Here is a 21,126-nt window from a genome sequence, read left to right as displayed (position 1 = left end):
CTCCCCGCTGCTATCAAGAATAAATATGAAGAGATTGAGTATCCTAAGGATTCCCCTAGATAGTTTAAACTCTTAAGTTTAACCAACATCAGGTAGTGCATTTTTCTTAACCGGCACGTGCAGCGTTTGGTCATGGGCCGGCTCAGCGAGAGGGAGGTTTTTTTGGTTTTGTAAAGTTCCCGGAAGCTTCCTAGATGGCTTTTTCATTTAGGTTTTTTCAGGATTATTTTTTTCTTCAGTTTTTCTCTTTTTATTTTTTTTTTCTTCTCTTTACCCTTTTTATTACGTTTTCGTTTTCATTTTTTTTTTATATAATTCTTTATTTTTTCGAAAAAGCGCAGGCTTTTTTTATTAATTTTTTTGAACGAAAAAACATTTCTCCAAATCAATGGACCCTTTTCAAAGTTTCACGATTTTTTTATTAAAATCATATAAACTTTTCTGAATATCGATGAACTTTTTTCAAATTTTGATGATCTTTTTTGAAATTTGATTAACTGTTTTTTTTAAACCGATGAACTCTCTTAAAAAATGATGATTTTTTTCTAAGATTTCTGAACTTTTTTTTCAGTTCAACGAACTTTTTATAAAAAATTTCGAAATTCATGAACTTACTTTCAAAATCCATGAAATTTTCAAAATATTGTGAACTTTTTTTTGGATCACAGTGAATTTTCGCAAATTCGTGAACTTTCCTTTCAAAATTTGTGAACCATTTTTTCGCTTTTATGAACTTTTTGTGTTCTTTTTTTCCTGTTTTTGTTTTTTCATAAAAAAACCGGTTCATTTGCAGGGCATGTGGGCGCAGGTTGTCCTAGGCGCCGACTAGGAGCTCCCCAGGTCGATATCAACTTAAAAAAGAAAAGTAGGAGACGTTTTCGGCGCGTAGGAGGGTAAAGCCCACCGCTGAAAGGGCCGCGCAGGCGTTTTTCTCTGATCCATATTGACGTTGCGAGGACTCTCACCCTCGAAACCCTAGAAAAAGTGCTTCCCTTCCTCTGAGGCCGGCTCTGACTCTGGCCGCCGCTTGCGTTGCACGTCCCCAATGTTGAGCCTTCCTCTCCCCCCCCCCCCCCCCCCCCCCCCCCCCCCCAATCCTCCTCCTTCCAACCGCAACAATCGCCCTTCAACTGCTGAATCACTAGTCCCCCCCGACCGAGCTCACAGATCCAGCGGCCGAGCGTCGGTGGCAAGGCGGTCCGGCGGCGGCGTTGTGGCAGCTTGCGCTGGTAACACCCTCTCCCCCTATTTTGCTGTCCAAAAACAGAGGAAGAGATCCGGCCGGATTCCTCTTCTTCTCCCATGAACTCAGTAATCCGTCCAGCATAGTAATCCCTCGAAGAATTCCAATATTCCAGTCCGTCAAGCAGTACGGTCCTACTCCGATCCCAACAGCCCAACGCCGTCGCTCATAAATGCATCTTGCCGAATCGAACCCCTGTATAGACGGTAGCCGCTATCCATATTCTTCCCTTCCTGGTAGAGATTGAAACCCAAGAACATGAGCTGCTGCAGGGGAAACTCGCCGTCTGCCCTCTTGCCTCCCTTCCTCTACAAGCCGGCCGCCTCCCCCCTCGTGCATCCACAGCTAGAGCAGTCCTCTGTGGTCTTGGGCACCACCAGGGGACTCTTATTTCGACACAACATGGTTGCCGGCCCTAGACCGCCTGTGTTGCCTCAGGCGATGCAGCTTCCTCGGCACTACTACACGGCCCCATGGCATGGGGTCATTCAGGGACATCTGTTTCACAACATGCACATTATCACAAGCGACATTGCTTCCTCGACGCTACTACACCACCTCATGGCATGGGGAGGCCTTGGCCTCAACTCATGGACATATGTTCCGCAACATCATCATGCGCAATAGTCGACCGTCTACATTGCCACATGCAGCACTAATTTCTCAGCGTTCTACACTGCAACACGGCAATTCAAGGACATGGAGTCTATTCGAAGACTCCTTTTTCAAGTCATTACGCCCGACATCTTTCTCCCTCGGCGGTACTTCAACGCTCCATGGCAGCAACGACAGATCTTGGGACCCATCCGAGGACTCTTCCCAAGTCAGATTAATCGTGTTGTATGTCGGCCTTCGTAGTACTGTGCAGCCCCATCGAGATCGGTGATCCATTTTGCTCGTACCTACTTTGGGTGTTTTTGGAAGGTCACGGTTGCGGCTGCTTTCATCAACATTATGTGGCCTTTTGTCTACCACACTTATCTTGATATTGTCCCATATAGCAGTCAGACCCGCTTCTTTCGTCTTGAGACTGTGCCCTATACTAATTGGGCTCACTTTGTTATTCGCTCTCCAGTAGACGACCGTGAGTATGGTGAGTCATGTTTTACTATTGTGAGGTAAAACCACTCATCCAAGTTTCTTAGCCCGCTCCACCCCGACAGTGTCCGTGTCAATCTTATCACAGCGCGACTTCTGGATGCTGTTCAACGCAGCCTTGACATCAAGGGTTGTGATGCGGCCTTGGTCCATGGTTCCCCTTGCAAAGACACGAGCTTAGATGTTAGGCATGCAATTGAGAGTAACAAACAAGGCAAGCTATGCAGACCACAACCACAAATATCACACCTTAATGGTCTTGACTGGGAGGTGATTGTTGTTAAAAATGATGGGCATGTTGGTGCAATGTCGTGGCCCCATGGCAAGATTATAGTGTTCACTGGATTGCTCAACCACTTGGAGAGCGATGATGAAATTGCTACTCTTCTTGCTCATGAGGTAGGTCTACTCGGTTAATGTTTTCATCTGTGCTTTTGTGTATTTTTCCAATGTATTCAAGCTGGCTGTGTTGCCTCTTTATGTAGATTGCACATGTGGTTGCCAGACACCCGTCAGAGTCAATCATGTACAAGAAGTGGTTTCCTTTTCCCCTCAAGGTGCACTTCATAAGAAGGTAAATTGAACTCTGCATCTCAGATTGTTGATGTTCTCTTAGTCAGATTTACTGAGGGTACTCTGAGTGTCAGAAAATCTAACTAACATGGTAGTTTATATGTTTATACACGGTGATATATTCATAAAAATATCAGGTAAATTGAAACCTCCAAACCTTTCATCCAAATCTAATTTCGATAGCCAAATGTCTGAACCTAACTAGCCAAAACTATTCCTGGAAATCTAATTCTGCATCTGATGCACTCAAGGGCTTATATGATTGGAAGATGAGTTGCCCAGCAGCTCTATACCCACTTTATTCCTTTTTAAACTGTTTTAATTCCAACAGATACATTTCTAAGGTAAGTACCGATGAATTGAGTAAGTTTACATTATCAAACCTATGCAAATATTTCATGTTAGAGCGCTCCTGATGATGCTACTTATGTAGGACGGAGATAGAGGCAGATCACATGGGAATGCTGCTAATGGCTGCTGCTGGTTTTGATCCACACGCAGCCCCTAAGGCCGTTGAAAAGTTAATAGGGAATGACATATATCTTCTTTCGGGGAAGAAATTAGCACAGCTTTTATCTAGAGCAAAGATAATGGATGAGGCGCTGGAGTTATATAAAGAAGCTATACCGTCCAAGGCACCAGGCCTGCAACATTAAAAAAAAAGTTCTCCTATCTGTGTTTTATGCCGTTTTAGGCTCTGTCATATGACTGAGAGTATGGATAGGCCCTGATTCCCAAAGATTTTAGGTTGCTTCATTGGCTGTTTATAGAAAAATCGATCCATTTATGTAAATAGCATCTATATGAGGGCATCTTGATCCTTCTCATTTTTTTTAAGAGGAAACTACATGATTACTCCAGTCTTTACTCTGGTTCCGAAGCTTTCACCCGTGGTTGCTATGTTTGTGGTACTAAGATGCTGGTTTTTCCGCGTTCGTTGGACATGTGTCTGCTATTTGTTGGACATGTGTCTGCTATGTAAGGTGTACTCCCTCAGTTCCTAAATATAAGACCATTTAGAGATTTGTACTATAAACTACATAAGACGAAAGAAGCACTGCTGGTTATTAATTTGTCCAAGATAAGCAGTTCAGTCACACAAATGACATACTTGATGTTTTAGAGTTGTTAAATAGCTTTGATTTGTGATTAAACTCGTGACGATCACGCCCGCTGCGACCCAGGGCCTTGGGCGTGTTGCTGACAAGGCTGTTTCATATTATTGTATCTTTCCTAATTATAAAGTTTTACCATCTCTATGTTACTATCATTGTGAGTAGTCTAAGCCACCTTCTCCCTCAACCTGACAACTGGACCATCATAGCGGCAGGGAGCCACAGGGATCGTTCTTTATGGTAGATAAAAAAAGTGATCTCTTCCCCACCATCTTTCTCTCTTACCTCCAGCGGTAGCTTCCCCCAATCACCTCTCCCTGCCGCCTATCTCCCCCAATCCCCTTCCTTCTCCTGCATTGAGCTTAGGATCCTTGCTCAAATTTCAAATTGCCATGCTTCCGCGCGTGATTCCCCCCAGGACCCCTCTCTCCTTCTTCCCCATATCGTCAGGCTCAGTTTCCTCTGCTCTGTGTCGCCGGGATAGTTTGGAGGCCATGCCCGCCGTTGCGCCGCTCGCTTGCCCTCACTGATAAGCGGAAGCCGCCACCCCTTCATGCGTGCTCGCTCGCCATCGCCTGGACTTGGTGGAGGCCGCACACCCTATCGGCATGCGTGCTGGCCGTCGCTGAACATCATGGGGGTCACACCCCTACGGGGCGCGCTCATTCAAGAACTGCATTGTATCCCAACCAGCGTAGCACACGGCACATAGACGAATATGTGGACCGCCCATTGCTGCCTGTGAGTCGCTTCCATTTGAGAGCATCGCCGCTTCTTCATTCTCGTTGGTGCTTTCTCTCGTTCCCGCAAGTGCTCGGTGACGCGAGTCGTGACTCGTGAGAAGGACTGGTCGTCAGTCAGTTAATTAGTTTAAAAGATTAATGAACTGGAGGTCATGGTTGTAGAGCTGAATGTATGTACGAGACATGAATCTTGGAGCTCTTGAAGGAGTACGCATGAGAGAAAAGGATTAAAAAAATGAGGAGGCCATAGTTGGACCTTCGATGGTAAGAACATGCACCTGACCCAGTTCATCCAACCCCTCTTCTACAGCAATGCTATGATTATATATTTATGTCCAGTAACTCTTCAGCAAAAAGAAAAAGTTCGAGCATAGCACTACTATTTGTTTCAAAGGTGATTTAAGCATAGCAACTACTATTGGTTTCAAAGGTGATTTAGTAAGAGCATCTGGTCCTAAATAACTCGTGAGGAAGAAACTGGAAGCGCCACTGGCCCTGCCTCCTCCTCCGTCGCCGCCGGAAGCGCGTGAGGAGTCACAATTTGGTGCGCCGGCAGCTGATGCCCAAATGACGTTTGATGAAATGCCCGCAATTCCTTGGTTCCATAGCGTAGCACGAGCGTCATACTAGTGGTGGTCATTCCACCTGTGTCGATAGCTCACTTTGGGAGTTGACCTGCAGTTCTCTCACGAAGAGCGAGTGTTGTTTTTCGTGTCCACTAGCATGATCACTAGTGGCTGGGCCGTCAATGGCGCCCCCCCTGAGGCATGCATGTGGCGCACTTGACTTGCTAAAGCTTTTCCCACTATGAGTAGCCTAAAGCGCCTCTTTGTGCCCCGTGTCGTCATTTATATGAGTTCACACAGATTTATTATCCAGCAACATTCTGAAAAAAAGGAAATTTGTTGTCTAGTAACAACTAAATAACTATTATCAGCCTAAGGTTTACGTATACAAAGAACCACCATCAGTTAGCAAAGCACCATAAAATTTCAGGATAAGAGATCCTTAGACCAGAACCAAGCAATACAATCAATCAATGTCCTGAAGGTTTGCAAAGCAATATTGTGCATACCATCTAAGCAGCAACAAAAGCATTAGCCAAACATGGATCAAATCTCTAGAAGACACCAACATGATCGTGAAAGATAGCATGTAAAATTCTAAAAATTAAATTAACAATTAAAGACAAGACACAAAATAAGAATGAATATATTCTTACATGGATAATAAATACTCTAACAACCAGTTAGCATAAGTTATACATAAAAAATATGCATCATGGATTGCAACTCCAGAAAAAAGGGAAAAAATGATGATTCAAGTTAGGTTGTTGCACAAGATGCAATTTTCTCCACGATAAGATACTTCGAGTTATCTAGAGTTGGCTTCATATGGTATTTTAGTTTATGACTCGCTCCTACCATGAAAGCACAGACAAAAACTACCAAATACCAATGTATCTTCCTAGAGTTTGATTGTTTATAGTCAGCAAAGCCGAATCTGCTAGTTTTCATTGATCTGGTAATCTAACATATGACTAAGAAAAGTTTCAAACTTTGGGTCAAGATCCCATACATAAAATTAACATAACAAATGTAAATATATGAAACTTTGGGTCAAAATCAAAGAGTTAACATAACTAATGTAAATCTGAAAGTCATAGCTCCCAAAATAGATGTTGCAGTCATTCCCTTGATGGAGAAATTAAGAATCCCCAAAGACAAAGATAATATGAAAATCTTCTACACAACAGAGCTACTGTATCCACATACACCTTCCTAGGTTAACATGACAACAAAACAAGTTGAGTAGTCCGTAGTCAACTTAGTTGAACCATATGTCTCCATATATATACCATAGCCACAAATGTAAATCTATGAAACTTTGGGTCAAGATCCCATACAGTTAACATCAATGTTCAAAAAAGCGGTAAGCGTAAGGCCACACCTTAGAGCAATGGCCGCTTAAGCGTAGCTTAACGAAGATTAAGCGTTTTTTTAATTGAGCAAAATTTGGCTGTTTTTGAATAATATGCCCAAGAAAATAGGAAGTATAGCACATATAGATAAGTGAAAGTCTAAAATAGCCTATGAGGATAAGGTTTAGTGGTTCACACAGCAAGCATAAATGCATAGTAATGTCTTAATAGCTTATAATATAAATGGCAGTTGTTGAAGCATAAGTGCCACTTCATCTTTAGCATCCTCATCCTTGTACCCTATATCCTCCTCTGAATCGGTCTTCTCTAGTTCTTCTTCGTCGGACTCAGAATTCTTCATCATGGAGATCTATGGATAATGGATCAATGGATGAGAGAAGGAGGAGAGAGAGGACGAGATCCTCACCTGAATCTATAGGGGTGGATATCCAAGAGGGGGAGGAGGAGGTGTCGGCGTTCAGATGCAGGAGGGGTGGACCTCCAGGAGGAGGAGGAGTTGTCGTCGCTGGATGCAGAGCAGGAGCCGCCACCACTGGAGCTCTCTTCTCCCCCCTTCTAACCGACTAACCCTAGCTGAACAGGCTTGATTTGGGCCAGGCCTTTATACCCCCCCTTTTCCCTCCTGTATGTGGCCTATGCTTCGCTTTTTTATCGCTTAAGGGGAGCCATTAGTGGTGATTTCTTCGATCATGTATATAAAAATATTAATGAACCATTAAAAAATATTGAACAAATATATAAAAATATTAATCAAGCATTTGGAAATGTTAAATGTGTATACAAATAAGGGTTGGCCATGTTTTTAGAACCGGAGATTTTTTTGTCATGCATAAAAAATGTTAATTAGGCATTTAAAAATATATTAAACAAGTATTTCAAAAATGTTAATAAAGCAAATTGGAAAATATTGAACATGTATAAAAAGATTTTTCATGTATTAAAAATGTTAAATTTGTGTTGTAAGAATGTTAAACATGTATTAGAAAACAGTAATGCTACACCTACGTAGCTACCATACATAGGCCCTGTTTGGATACTCTAACTTGGCTAGAGGTTAGAGTTAGTTTCTAACTTTAGTCTAACCATGAACTAACTCTAGCCTTTGATGGTGTTTGGATGCAAAGGTTAGTTTGACAATAAATGCACTTTTTTCAATCATGTGTATCTTTTAACCACGATTTGTTGTGGCCAGCTTTTGTGTAGGCCTGGTGTAGGGATATGGAGGAGGATGGAGGCGACCGGTGGCAGGTGGACGAGGCGGCCTGGACGGGACGCGACGGAGGTGGCCGGCGGGGGCGAGCAGGTCGAGCGGGGACGAGCGCGGCCGGCGGGGCGAGCGCGGCCGAGCGGGCCGAGCAGGCGGAGCGACGTGCGATGTGGGAGGATGGAGAGGAAAGGATCCGATGTGGTTAAAATATTATTATTATTACCTGTCCATCCCCAACTAGCTCCAATTAGCACCTGTTCTCAGGGCTAGTTTTTTTGTGGGTTAGTTTGCATCTAACCCAAACTAGCCCATGTGTTTGGATACTTTGGGAGCTAGTTCAGCTCAAACTAGCTCAAACTAGCTTTAGCAGTGGGATCCAAACAGGGCCATAGACTAACGTAATGGCTTAGGTGGCGTTTTTTAATTTGAAAAAATTAGGTTAGGGGCCTCATTCAGTTAAAATCAGGGGGGCGGAAGGATTAGTAGTTAGTTAAGTTACGTAGCCTTATGTAAATTTTTACGTAAGTATAGCATTTTTTATTAGAAAAATGGTGTTGACATGTACGTAAAACTTAGAATGAAACCAAAAGAAACAAAGAATAAAAAAAGTAAAATAGGAAATAAAAAAGAGATAAATGCAAAAAAGAATGGGGAAAACAGATAAGAAAAAATATAAAAAATAAAAAAATAAAAATATAAAAAGAAAGAAAAAAAAAACAATGAAAATAGAGAAGAAAAAAAACTGGAGAAAACTGCAGAAAACCAGGAACTATTTCCTCTGTACCAAAATAATTGTAGCGAGGAAAAACTATTCTAGCTCTCCCAACTATTAGTATTTCGATACAGAGGGTGCACATCTCTACTACTTGACCATAACAAACGCGAGCCAAGCCTAGTGGCTTGCCGCACTTCCAGTCAACCAGGAGAGTAGGGTTTGAATCCGGTGCACACACTCATTTCTTCGGACATGATGTTTTTGAACACAAGTTGAAACGACGTCGGATGAATAGTGTCGTCGAAAAATATTCAAAAAATGCTCAAAAAATTCTTAATTTTTTTCAGTGCAAACATTGACAAAAGTTCTCAGTGCTCATAAAATTTCATCAAAAAAATATTTGTAGAAGTCGTAGCAAAGAAAAACAAAATTGGTGCTCCAAAGTTTCATTTTCGATAAAATTTTGGAGTACTGATTTTTTTCCCAAGACCTCTAGGAATGTTATTATTTGATGAGATTTTGCAAGCAGAATAAACATTTGTCAATGGTTGCACCCAAAAAAAGGAATTTTTTGAAATGTTTCTCATTTATTTTGGAATTTAGTGTTCATCCCGAGCTCAAATGAGCTCCGGAGCAGACCATGACTTTCTCATTTCTCCCCTCTTTTTTTCTTTATTAACTGCATGCGAATGGGCACGGATGAAGGGAGCTCCTACCTAGTCCTTCGGTCCCATAGGGCGATCGCCTGACTGGGCCGGCCCAGTTCCTTTTTTCTGTTTTTTTCCTATTCTGCTTATTTCCTTTTTTTATCTTTTGGTTCGTTTTTCTTTATTTTTATTTCTTTTTTATGAAAACGAACTAAAGTTAAATTTTCCAATTATTTTTTAAAAATATGAACACTTTTTTAAACTGTGATTTTTTTAAAATGCTAACAAATTTGAAGCAATTTTTTTAAAATATTGTTGAAAAAACGTTAATTTATAAATATTTTTTCTGAAAATTATGAACATTGTTTAAAATCCGAAACATTTCCTAAAAAACATAAATCACTTTTCTAATTTAAAGAAAATTTTGGAAAATCCATAATATTTTTTGAAAAATACAGGACATTTTCGAAGCCTACCTGAAGTCTTACCGATCAATGGCTGCAGCCTGCAGGTCAGACTTGGGGATATGTTTGAAGTGAACTGGTAATCCCAAGTATTTGCAAGCAAACTCTTGCACCTGAACCCGAAGATCGGAAAAAATGTTTACCGTGCAACTTTTTTCGACGAAGCCACCGTGCATCTGATTGAGTAGAAGGTGCTCTTTTGAAGATTAGCTTTCGCCCCAGAAGGTTCCCCAAACAGACCAAGTATCTCAGAGAGTTGGCGTATAGAAGAGGAGGTACGGTTACCAAACAGAGCCGCATCGTCTGTATAAACGATGATCCTAAGCTTAGCCAGCAGAAGATTGACCAGGGACAGCGCTCAGGCACAATCTTCCTGTTGGAGCGCCATGATCCAAATGGTGAATAGCATTGGAGAAAGTGGGTCTCCCTGAGTCCTGACATAGGCCCCGAAGATGCATCAAGGGCTCTCCCAGACTGCCATGCATCGACAAGGATCCAAGAAGACGAACTGCTCCAAATTAGCAAAATAATGTTCCGTCACTGCTGATCAAAACCCATCCTTTCCATCAGCTCGAGCATGCATTCCCAAGAAACCCAGTCAAAAGCCCAACAATATCTAGCTTGAGAAACAAGCACGGCTGTTTCTTGGTGTGCATATTTTTAACCGCACTTCTGACATAAATGAGATTTCCATGGATGCTTCTTTGCTTAATTGATGCGCTTTGACAGTTTAAGACTATGGTGTGGAAACAAGGGGCAAGACAAATTGCCAATAGTTTGCAAAGGACCTTGCCTGAAATTCTTTACCTGCACGCTTCATCTGACTCGTGCAGCATTAAGAAGATGTCACCTTCTCCCTCAAGACCATTGGCCATTGGCTTTAAGGTGAAAGAGTTTTGAGTTGGCATCTCCTGTCTTGAGCCATTAAATTCTTGAACGCTGTCTAATTCTTGATCTTGCGATGGCAGCCAGTGCAAGGATCTTAAACCTCAGGAACTGTTTGAGAGGAATGTTAGCCAACATGAGATCGCCGAGATCTTGAGCATGGTGCCATGGTCCAGGCCCAGAATAACCTGCTGAAGCCACTTTGGAGAGCAGCAAGTTGTAACCTGGTTTTCATATACGACTCCAAGAGCGCAAAACCTTTGCCACCCTAGAAAGCTTGATATGCAGTATGCAGACATCATCTCCAGGGGCCAGAGGCTTAGCCCAAGCAGCAGTAACAGGGGGGTTTGGAGTTTGGACATAGTAAGCAGCACAAACACATAAAAGCACTGATCGAGGACAACAAACCAGCAGCAGGAGCACCCGGGAACAGCACATGAAACGAAAATGATGCATATGCAGACTCAGGGCAAAGGAGGTTGAGGGGTTATCCAAACGAGATTCTCTTTTCTCTATCGATTGCCAGTGTCGAGGCTGGGCATGGTCACAGTTTACCAAATCTTTCACCAAGGTATATGCAAGTTTTTCTCATGGATGCTTCCAAAAGACAGATCATTGGCTCGTTGCAGCTCGAAGTTTAAGTAAATCAATGGTTACTGCACCCTTTGGGTTTGCAGACTCGAGCATCTCGATTTCGTCTCCGTTTTTTTTAAGCAATAGGTAGAGATTCTTAGAACATGCATGTGCTATGTCATCAGTGTTATCCATCTTCCTCAAAGTTTTCAATTTTGGTTTGAAGAAGCTGGTCTTCCACTTTTGTACCACGAGCTAGAATTTGACCGAACTCTTTTATCCAAATGCAGCTTAGTTATGTGTGCTAGCAATGAACATCGGAAGATGTTTCACATTGTGATATATATATATTGCTTGCACACAGCCACACACTGTACCTTGGGTTGAAGTTTCTGCCAAAGAAGGACGGCGCGCGGTAACCTGCACGCACGGTGTCAAGCTAGCGATGCTGACGGGTGACCACGTACGGCATCCCATGGGCGGGTGAGGGCGGTGGCAAGCAGCAACTCGAATTGAAGCTGCTGAAGAAGATGAGGGGCGACGCCAGCAACCGAGAAGGAGGGGATCATCGATCACGGTCAGCGCCGCAAGGTTATGCTGAGGTCAACGGCCCCTGTTTCAGCACCGGCGCAGCTGGGTTTGATTTCGAACCGCTCGTGTTAGCCTTCATATATAGCACTCGTCGCCTTGGTCCTCTCGGCGAACTAGCCGGCGCCGGCGGAGGTGCAGAGCACGGTGGGAATTCGGGCCCTGGGGGTAGGGTAGAGGTAGGGGAGGCGGTACTCGTAGAGGCGGAGGTATGCATGGTTGAACGGCGGCGGCGGGCGGCGTTGCTGCAAGTTGGGCAGGCGGAGACGTGGATTTAGCCTAGCCATGCATGTTCAGAGTTGGATTTCAGAGCAGAAAACTAGAGGTGGACGTGCTGTGCCGGACACTCCGCCGCTGTGCAAGCCTAGCTTGCTCGTCAATGCGTACGCCCTACTTGTGTACTCCAAGGAAATACGCTAGTTAGTTTTAGGACGGACGAAAATACGGGGTGTTTTGGTGTGTTTTTTTAATGTATTTATTATTACTACTAGTAAAAGTGTCCGTGCGTTGCATCGGGTTTAGATTGTCGATTTTCGGATCATGAATTTTGTATTTGAATCCCCTTCCCTCATGTCCTTCATCAACATGTAGTTGAACTTTGCACCGCCATTAAAGTGTAAGTAGATATCTAAACATACGATAAATCATTATAGCAACTACTCCTTTCATTTTTAAATATAAGTCTTTTTAGAAATTCTAATAAGGGACTACATATAAAGCAAAATGAATGAATCTATACTTATAATGTATATCTATATACATTCATATGTTGTTTTCTAGTAGAAATTTTAAATAGACTTATATTCATATGTATGACCGTATAAAATGATCATGGAAGGCGGCTGACTCCATGAATTGATTTCATCTCTCGGAAGTTCCAGACAATCTTCTCAATCTTGGGGGTCACGTGGAAGCTGATGTCAGTAATGTCTACTCCTTCGATGAGAATAAACTCAAGATTTTTGAATACTCCTTCCTGAAGGGTCATTTGTTGTTTCCACGCGGAGTGAGAGAGAGAGGAGGCTCTGGTTCAGCCTCTTAACTCTTCGCTGATACATAATATGCTATCATTTCCTTCTTTTTCCTTTGATTTAGGCCTGGTGGTCTGCAAGACAAAGATGGGGGAGTACGGGAGCTGATTGTTGGGAAGGATGATGAGCTTCTCCAGACTGACACTAAGGCGATTCCTAGAGCTGATGTGGCCGAAGTTTGTGTTCAGGTATAACATATATGATAATTGCTGCAACTTTATTCTATGGACAGACACTTGAGGACTATCATTCTGATTTTGTACTTCTCTTGAAACATGCCCTGCAATATGAAGAGGTAAAATTCAAGGCATTCGATTTGGGGCACCCCGACGAAGGATTTCAAAGCGCTGTTCTCCCAGGTCACAGCCCGGTTTTAAGCCGTCAGTCACAAAGCATGCTGCCATTTCTAGAAGGATCCTAGTGTGTAAGCTTTTGTGCATTATGGAGTTGTTGACTGGTGTAATTGCACAATCGGGTTATCAATAATGCTGAAAATAAACTCCTGCCGATGCATGGAGATTGGAGAAGCCAAATTCTTAGCATTTTCTCGAGATTTTCATTGAGGAAAATAAGCCGGCAAACATTTGAAAACACATTGGTCCATTTTAACGGATAGGGCTATCTTCTTTTCGCACTCTTGACTCAGATATGATACACATCAATAATCCATATCATATTACATCTGTTTTCACAGCTGTTAATATATCACTCGGCAGCTCATATGCGCGCTAATTGGACTCAGAAGTAGAATAACACTGGGAACAAATGTCAGTGCCACTGATTCATCAAGCAACAAACAGTTGAAATCCACATGCTACATTTGGTACAAATCACATACAAAAAGCTTCTGTTCTATTTAAACTTCAGCAAATATATCCATTAACTCTGTTCCCAGGAAAGGGCAAAAACACATCAACATAAGCATCAGAATATAATTTCTATTTACCCAACAACTAATGTATCACTTAGCAGCTCATATGCGCCTTCCATTGAACAGAGAAATTAAATATCAGAGCTACTGATTCAAGGAACAAATCTGAAATCTGAAATCACATGCAGGAGAAGCTTCTGTTCTAGCCAAGTTCAGCAAAAATATCCATTAATTTCCTCCCAGAAAAGGGCCAAAACTCATAAGCATATAAGCAAAAGGTCCGGGCGTTGCAAGGGGAGAAAAAACCACCATCTTCAATGGTGATGACCACATTATGTTCATATCTTATCTCATGATTTCGAAAATTTGTTCACAAATGCAACAAAATATTTCTTCTTTTAATTTTATTCACAATTCACAAGTTGAAACAATGTTCATATTTTTTAAAAAATATCATGGTTGTCAAAAAACTTGGTAACTCAAAGAATTATTCTGAATTTCAAGAAACATTTTTAAAAATATACTATAATATTCGGATCCATCCCGACAATTAATTCTTTAAAATTCACTCAGGTATATAATCAGAAAGACTCAGAAGCATTACTGTTTAACTGCATACATTCAATCATTTGTGAACATTTTTATAAAAATTGCAGGTATTATGTGCAACACTGACATTGAGTTAGACACTTTTAGTAAGATATGTGAGTAAATGAAGTTTAGTTGGTTACTGTGCCTACGGCTTTCTATCAGCATGTTTTTTTGGTACTGTTGTATCTAATCATTTTATCTGTTTGTTTTACAGCCTGTCATCGCAAAACCAGTAATACATGCTTATGGTATATACAAAAGAAGATGAGAAACAGTGGAACCTGCACATCCACAAGATTTGCTCCAGAAAGTTAAATACAAGCACCATGCCCCTGCTGCGGAATATACCACATGAACAATGTACTGGTATCAAATTGTCATGTTTTCTCATTGCATTGGAAACCTCTTGCTAAGGGCCAAACAAAGAGGAATGCAGCTAACTGAAACTTGTCGGTTCCCACAGAAACAGGGAAATATGTTTCAAACATTCTTACTTCTTACCCCCCATCTACGTGTTGTACATCTATGAAAACAGCACCTTTCAGGAGAACAGTAGACTCAATTATTGGAACACTAAAAAAGGTCCAGGGCTCCAGGCAGATCAAGCAAGTTGCTCACATGATTCACAAGAAAAAGGAAAACCCCACTAATTCGCGAGGCACATTCGTTAGCACTTCCCAGACTCAACTAAAAGCATCCCCTCTTGTTCAATAGCCCCAGCTCAACAGAGCACTTGCAAATTATAATGAACATATTTGTTCAGCTTCAGATCAGCTCAAACGATCTGACTCTGACCAGAAACTCTGGTACGGAGCTCTGAAAGTCTGGAGCACCTACCATGTTGTTGTCCTTGGCCTGCTTCTTGTAGTATGCGAGGAGCTTGTTGTCGAGCACGAAGTAGCGGGTGTGGAAGAAGGACCTCCTGATCTTCCGCCGCCCGTACCGCACCATCCACCCCTCGTGCCGCATCGCCGCAGCCGCCGCGTCGGGGCCGCTGCCCTTGGGCAGCAGCTCCCCGCTCCGCGCCGGGGCGTGGGCCGGCCTCGAGGGATGGTCATCCCCTCCGCACGTCCGCCCGAGCTCCCCGCTCCTCATCGCCTCCCTCCTCAAAGCCGACGAGCTCGTCGTCGTCCTCGGCCTGCCGGATCCCTCTCCTCTCTCGCCTCTCCTTCTCGGGGGGGGGGGGGGCGCTTGCCGGCGGCTTGGGATGGGGGCGGTGGCGTCCGTGGCGCAAGCGGCGGTGGCTCCCCTCTTCTTCTCTCTGTCGCTCGATCTGGATACGAAGGGGGCAGGGAGGTCTGCGGGGTGGGGAAGACGGAGGTAATGGGACAGTTTTTTTTTTTTGAAACAATGAAACGTTTTTTTCCACTTAATGAAGGACTGCGGGTTGATTTCAACAAAACACAGGGGGTTTTATGTAAAATTACCACGACGGACGGCAGAAGCGCTCCGCGCTTTATTATTAGGGGAGACTAGCAAAACAGCCCGTGTGTTGCACCAAGAGAGAAAATGACACATGCCCTTAACGCAATAACCATGACTCAAGACCCTAATAGGTTGTTTATTTTCACATGGTATCACATTTGCCTTGTCCACAATGGACTCAGTGCTCACACAATGAAAACGCATTTGATTATGGTTAGTCCTAAGACGTTTGTCGACTTCCCCCACACTTGCTCGAAATAAGATGAAAAATATGTTGTTTTTTCTCGTGAGGTATTTCGGAGGTGTGCATGTCTGGTTATCAGTATTTTTTTCCCTCTCAATATGGTTTTAATTGGTGTTTATTTGCAATTCGTATGGAAAAAAGGACCATACACTATAAATTAAGCGTGCATAAAAAATAATATTTTTAAAATGTTTAACAACTAAAAACAACATCATAGTTAGATTCTACATATTTTTTAATTAACTTATATATATAACATGTTAGAATCAGACTTATGGTGTAAAAGATATGGATAATTTTGTTGTAAATAAACTATGGATTGATTAACCGAGAAATAAGTTTTTCTTTTGTTAAAACAGAAAAAGACGTTTCAGCTGACTTAAATATGGACGGTGGGTTGTTTACCTGAAACATAAAGGGATTTTCTGAAAAAAAAAATGCAAAAAAGGGTTTGGTTGTGATTTAAAGAGGGATTGTGGGTTAATTACTGAAAAGGACAGGGATTTTTCTAAAAAAAATGCCGATTGCTTTTGGTCATCCTCAATGATATTACAAAACAAAATCCCTATATTTTTAAATATTCAACCCACAATCCTATTTTAAGTGGTTATTCCCAAAAAAGATATTCCTTTTTTAAAGGTAGATAAGTACCTTATTTTAGCACAATCGGTAGAGCAAGTAGCTGAAAATTAAATAGGGAGAGGTGTGCTGAGGCGCACCGTGCAAGAAATAATCACAGGGAGGTGGTTTGTAGCCTAACTGAACACCTTGTTTTGCCTTTAGGGATCTTTTGCCTGCCTCTTGGTCCATGAAAGATGGATGTTGTTAGTTCTCAGACCTGAAGGAAGCTTAAAATGTGATCATTGAAATTCGGTTTGGTTTCTCATCAGCATTGTCCAAGGGAGGCCAACATGGTGGCGCACAACATTGCAAGGCACGCTTTTTATTCGAATACTCCGTTAGTCTGGGAGGGTAATCCCCCAGCTTTTAGCTTGCAGGATGTAATAAACGATGTACACCCTCAGTAAACTAATATAAGGTCTTTTAGATCGCTACTAACTCTTAAGTTCAAGTAAGGTGTGTCGTACGGCATTCCCCTAAAAAACTTCTTAAACTTCTTGTTCACTGCAAGATGTTCTAGTATGGATCCACTTCAAATAAAGGTTAGACTAGAGTCTTCATGTAACTGTTAAATGATTTTGGAAATTAACAAATATTGTAGTAACAAAAAAGAAAAGCGCATTCCATTATGTTAGCAAAATGGATTTGCAACCCTGTGCTATGCTTCTACTGGAACATAAAAGAAAAGGAAGAATAGACAGCGTGATAACTTAAGGCAGGTACACGATCCAGCATGCCTCCAGGTCAGGTCATGTGCAGTACACCATGCTCATGTTGATTCCAAAATGCACAAAGGGAGTACGACATAGATTGCACTTTATGCATACTGGCAGGAACTGAACATCAACTGCGAGCCAAAGATGTCAATGAAGATACATTTATCACATGTTAGCGAGTTATCAAGTTCCGGCATCTTTCTTACAACAGCTACCGTTCCATTAGCTATGCCCAAATTGTTGGCCAGGACCTGGACATAAAAGATTGTGAAGTTAAACCCTTCAGCACACGATTTACAAATGTGATCACTGCTAATCAAAAGAAGAAGAAGAAGAAGAAAGGTTAACTTTACTGACCAGAGATAACTCTGGATTGCTGGGGCATTCCCTCTATCATGCTTAGCTGCCTTCTCAGCTTAGCTATGTGAGCTTGCACCTAGAAGAACAAAAAGGCAACAATGTCAATCACAGGATGTTTTCCACGACTAACTGTTCACATCCATGCAAATTCTATCAGGTTTGAATGTGACCCGTTATATGCAACACCACGTAACTAAACAAGCAAAATGAAATAAAAGCCACCAGAAACAGCACATGGCTCTATGAAAGTGACACCAAGAGCAAAATATTTCCAGTGTTACAGCAAGAGCAAGGATATGCATATCAGATCGAATGGATGATTCCACAACCAGACACTAGGCTTTCTATTACTGGCATACGTCTTATCCTAAAACACATTCGCTGACTGAAATTCATATGAGGGAACTCTCAACAGCAGTGAACCTTACAACATGTGTGGCAAGACTATGTCCCATGGGGAAATAATGCCTTCTACCAGCATTGCCAGCTATTATATACAACTAATAAGGACAAATACCACTAGCTCTGATTCTCACCTGTTGACGAGCAGCAGCCAGTTTTAAAAGTTCATCTGCTTCAGAGAAGTTTGAGAACCACTGGTTCAGAGAATGATCCTTGGTGTCAAAACGCTTCTTATCATGTGGCATAAGTTCCATAGGACCTAGATGATTCAAAGATTCAGATGCTACTTAACCATTTCCCACTATAAAAATAGCAAGTAGAAGCCAATAAGCCACATACCTGGAGAAGACAATGTTATACCAGGAGGTAGCCTGGGCACGGTAGCAGCGGGGTGATTTTGCACTCGCAGGAAAAAGGCTTCAGTGGGCTCAGGGAAGACAACTTCATCGTATGTCTCCACTACAACTGGTTTTTTTGTTGACTGAGGTCCAGCGTCCTCTTCCGGATACAACTTAAGCTGATGAAACCTGCGTCAATTATACCACCTAAGTGTTTGCTCCCAAATAAAAAATCTCTTTCAAAAAAGAACTTTGTCACTTACAAGTCCAAGCGCTTCTCGCAGACATCACTGTGAAAATAAAGGGTTATTGCAATCTCAAACTCTCCCCATCCAGATTCGGACAACTCAAAAGGCGGTTGCTCTACAACTCTTGTTGGATTAGTGAAACTTGGGTGAAGCTGAAACACTACACGCTTAACTATGACACTCAAATCCTCATTTGTTGCAGAACGGATGTACACGGTCCACTTGTGAGAGTTGTACCTAGAAGGGGAAAATATTTTTTTCTTCAGACAATGTAAAGTTTTGATTCAAGAAATTAACGAAAATATGTTTCTGTGAAGCAAGTGCTTACTCGCTTGCTTTTTTGCCAAGCCAAAATGAAATGGTTCCATAGACAATTGGAAAACTGATCTCCACATCCTTGAGCTTCTTATTCTGTTCAAGAGATTTTGGCAATGGTTAATCAAAAAATCATCATAGACTACATATAAATATTGTCTAATCATCAAAATAACAATGGATGAAATGTACAACATTCAATCTTATTGTGTGATTAATCAAACATCATACTTGAGCCTCTACAAAACTAGAAGATGCACTTTAACGAATTCTTAGTTCTTGCCCTTCTTTTCCTGCATAGGAATCATGTGATATTTTGTATTGGGCCACCATACTTTAGGATAATCTGCCGTTGTTCTATGCAAGGAGACGGTAGCAATTAGCATGACAAAAGAATTATTTACCAAACACAAGTTACTTGCTCAGTGACATGCCTAACTATTCTAGAGCTTTTAAAGTGATTTTGGTAACAGTTAATCAGAAAGTCATTGCAGCTTGAAGGACAATAAGGTCTACTCCCTCCGTTCCTAAATATAAGTATTTTTAGAGATTTCACTATAGACTACATGCAGAGCAAAATGAGTGAATCTACACTCTAGAGTGTGTCTATATACATCCGTATGTAGTCCGTAGTAAAATCTCTAGAAAGACTTATATTTAGGAACGGAGGGAGTAGCATCTAACAATGAAAATCACAACGGATGAAACGTACCAAAACTAAAATCTACAATCTGATCCATCAAACATACAGGAGCCTTTACATAACTGTAAGATGTGCCCCGATAAATGCTTAGTTATTGGCACACTCTTCATGCCTAGGAAGCAGGTAATCTTTATACAGGACCACCATATGTCAGACTAAGAAGATGTTCTACGCAAAGGCATGGTAGCAACTAGCATGACACAAAGGATCCTCTGCCAAACACAAGGTACTCGCTCGATTATATGCCTGAATATTCCAGCCTCCTCTCTCAACTCGCATCAACTTAATTATGGGAATGAGCAGAGCAAACACGCATGACAGTCCGGTAAAGAAAACGGCACACAGAGTTATCAAAGACATTATCAGGTTACACAGCCCATAACTTAGCACATCAGTTAAAATAGCACTTTGTGTTGGATCCCTGTTCTGACCGTTTCTCGGTTGCAGCGGCAAGCACTCTAGCATCATTCATTTTGTGATTTATTACTGAGCGCTGCATAAGGTCTTGGATCCAGTAGGCCTGCATATTCTAGTCCAGTCTGCCTCTCATAAGTCGAATGCTCATCAGCTCAATTACAAACACGGAGCAGAACAGATGGAACGTTCCAAATGAAAGTCCAGTTGCACACATTTGCCATCACTTCATTTTTTTCAACTGCAGAAACCACCTACGAACGATGCGGCATGATTCGTTTGATCCGGGTTAGCCGTGCTACGTTCCGGCAAAGACCGCAGGGGTACGCCCGCCGAAACCCTAGCTCCCCCCCCCCCCCCCCGACCCCCAATGCGCGGCAAGCACGCACGCCGTACAGGAGCTACTGCATATCGAAAACACGAGGTGGGTGAGGGCGAGAGGGGAACCTTCTTTTCGGGGTCCTCGGGGGAGCGCGTCGGCTTGAAGCGGAGCGCCTTCTGCGCGGCGGTCAGCGCGGGCTCCCCCGCCGCGGCCGCAGGAGGCGAGTCCGATAGGAGAATGGGAACGGGAGCGGGAGCGGGAGGAGGAGTAGGCGCAGCCGTGGCCGTGGCCGCCGCCGCCGCGGGGGGCGGCGGCGAGGACGGCGGCTGCGGCTCCATCGGCGGGCGAGGGTTTGGGGGTGGAGCTCGGGTGGGTGGGTCAGTTCGCCGCGGCGGTGCGGAGGGAGACGACGCGAAGGTGGTTTGGTTCGGGTCGGTCGGTCGGTCTGGTCGGTGATCGGGTTCGGGCGTTCCGCACGTTGGAATTGGCTGTTCTAGGGAAAAAAAAAACATTGCGATATTGGTTGGATGGTACTTTTGGGCTGAGCAATGGCGCGGTACAGTAGAGTTCGCACGGCCCGGTCCATAGTGAGCCCATGGGTGGCCTAGCCTTGGCTTTGGTGGATCACTCATAGCATATGGATTTCCGTCAAAAAAAAAGAAACCTGTAGATATGGATTTCTCAAAAAAAAAAAAAAAATAGCACATGGGATTGTCTAAAAAAAAATACTAC

At 42.7% G+C, this 21,126-nt stretch overlaps 2 protein-coding genes across 2 annotated transcripts; one reads left to right on the top strand and one right to left on the bottom strand.

Moving 5' to 3' along the window:
- The first annotated feature begins 1,554 nt into the window (after positions 1 to 1,554).
- LOC123407614 (mitochondrial metalloendopeptidase OMA1-like) lies at positions 1,555 to 3,774 on the top strand. Its single transcript, XM_045100779.1, has 3 exons — positions 1,555 to 2,740; positions 2,827 to 2,915; positions 3,348 to 3,774. Exons 1-3 carry the CDS (start codon positions 2,648 to 2,650, stop codon positions 3,568 to 3,570), a joined length of 405 nt encoding a protein of 134 aa, XP_044956714.1. The 5' UTR covers positions 1,555 to 2,647; the 3' UTR covers positions 3,571 to 3,774.
- Positions 3,775 to 17,132: 13,358 nt separating this feature from the next.
- On the bottom strand, positions 17,133 to 20,790 carry LOC123410910 (transcription initiation factor TFIID subunit 14b-like). The gene is made up of 7 exons (XM_045103837.1): positions 20,520 to 20,790; positions 18,969 to 19,051; positions 18,656 to 18,877; positions 18,394 to 18,581; positions 18,189 to 18,313; positions 17,650 to 17,728; positions 17,133 to 17,543 (listed from the first exon to the last, which is right to left on the bottom strand). The coding sequence occupies exons 1-7, from the start codon at positions 20,730 to 20,732 to the stop codon at positions 17,515 to 17,517; spliced, it is 939 nt and encodes a 312-aa protein (XP_044959772.1). The 5' UTR covers positions 20,733 to 20,790; the 3' UTR covers positions 17,133 to 17,514.
- Positions 20,791 to 21,126: the final 336 nt, after the last annotated feature.

Source organism: Hordeum vulgare, chromosome 7H (genome assembly GCF_904849725.1).
Source record: "Hordeum vulgare subsp. vulgare chromosome 7H, MorexV3_pseudomolecules_assembly, whole genome shotgun sequence".
NCBI classification, from domain to species: domain Eukaryota; kingdom Viridiplantae; phylum Streptophyta; class Magnoliopsida; order Poales; family Poaceae; genus Hordeum; species Hordeum vulgare.
This window is presented reverse-complemented; position numbering and strand designations above follow the sequence as displayed.

Bases quoted from the DNA above. Each gene is read 5' to 3' on its own strand.
- LOC123407614 (XM_045100779.1), top strand. From the start codon at position 2,648: ATGTCGTGGCCCCATGGCAAGATTATAGTGTTCACTGGATTGCTCAAC. The intron at 2,741-2,826 runs GTAGGTCTACTC...CTCTTTATGTAG, and splicing joins CTACTCTTCTTGCTCATGAG to ATTGCACATGTGGTTGCCAG. The intron at 2,916-3,347 runs GTAAATTGAACT...CTACTTATGTAG, and splicing joins AAGGTGCACTTCATAAGAAG to GACGGAGATAGAGGCAGATC.
- LOC123410910 (XM_045103837.1), bottom strand. From the start codon at position 20,732: ATGGAGCCGCAGCCGCCGTCCTCGCCGCCGCCCCCCGCGGCGGCGGCG. The intron at 18,878-18,968 runs GTAAGCACTTGC...TTCCCCTTCTAG, and splicing joins CTTGGCAAAAAAGCAAGCGA to GTACAACTCTCACAAGTGGA. The intron at 17,729-18,188 runs GTGAGAATCAGA...TTGTTCTTCTAG, and splicing joins TGGCTGCTGCTCGTCAACAG to GTGCAAGCTCACATAGCTAA.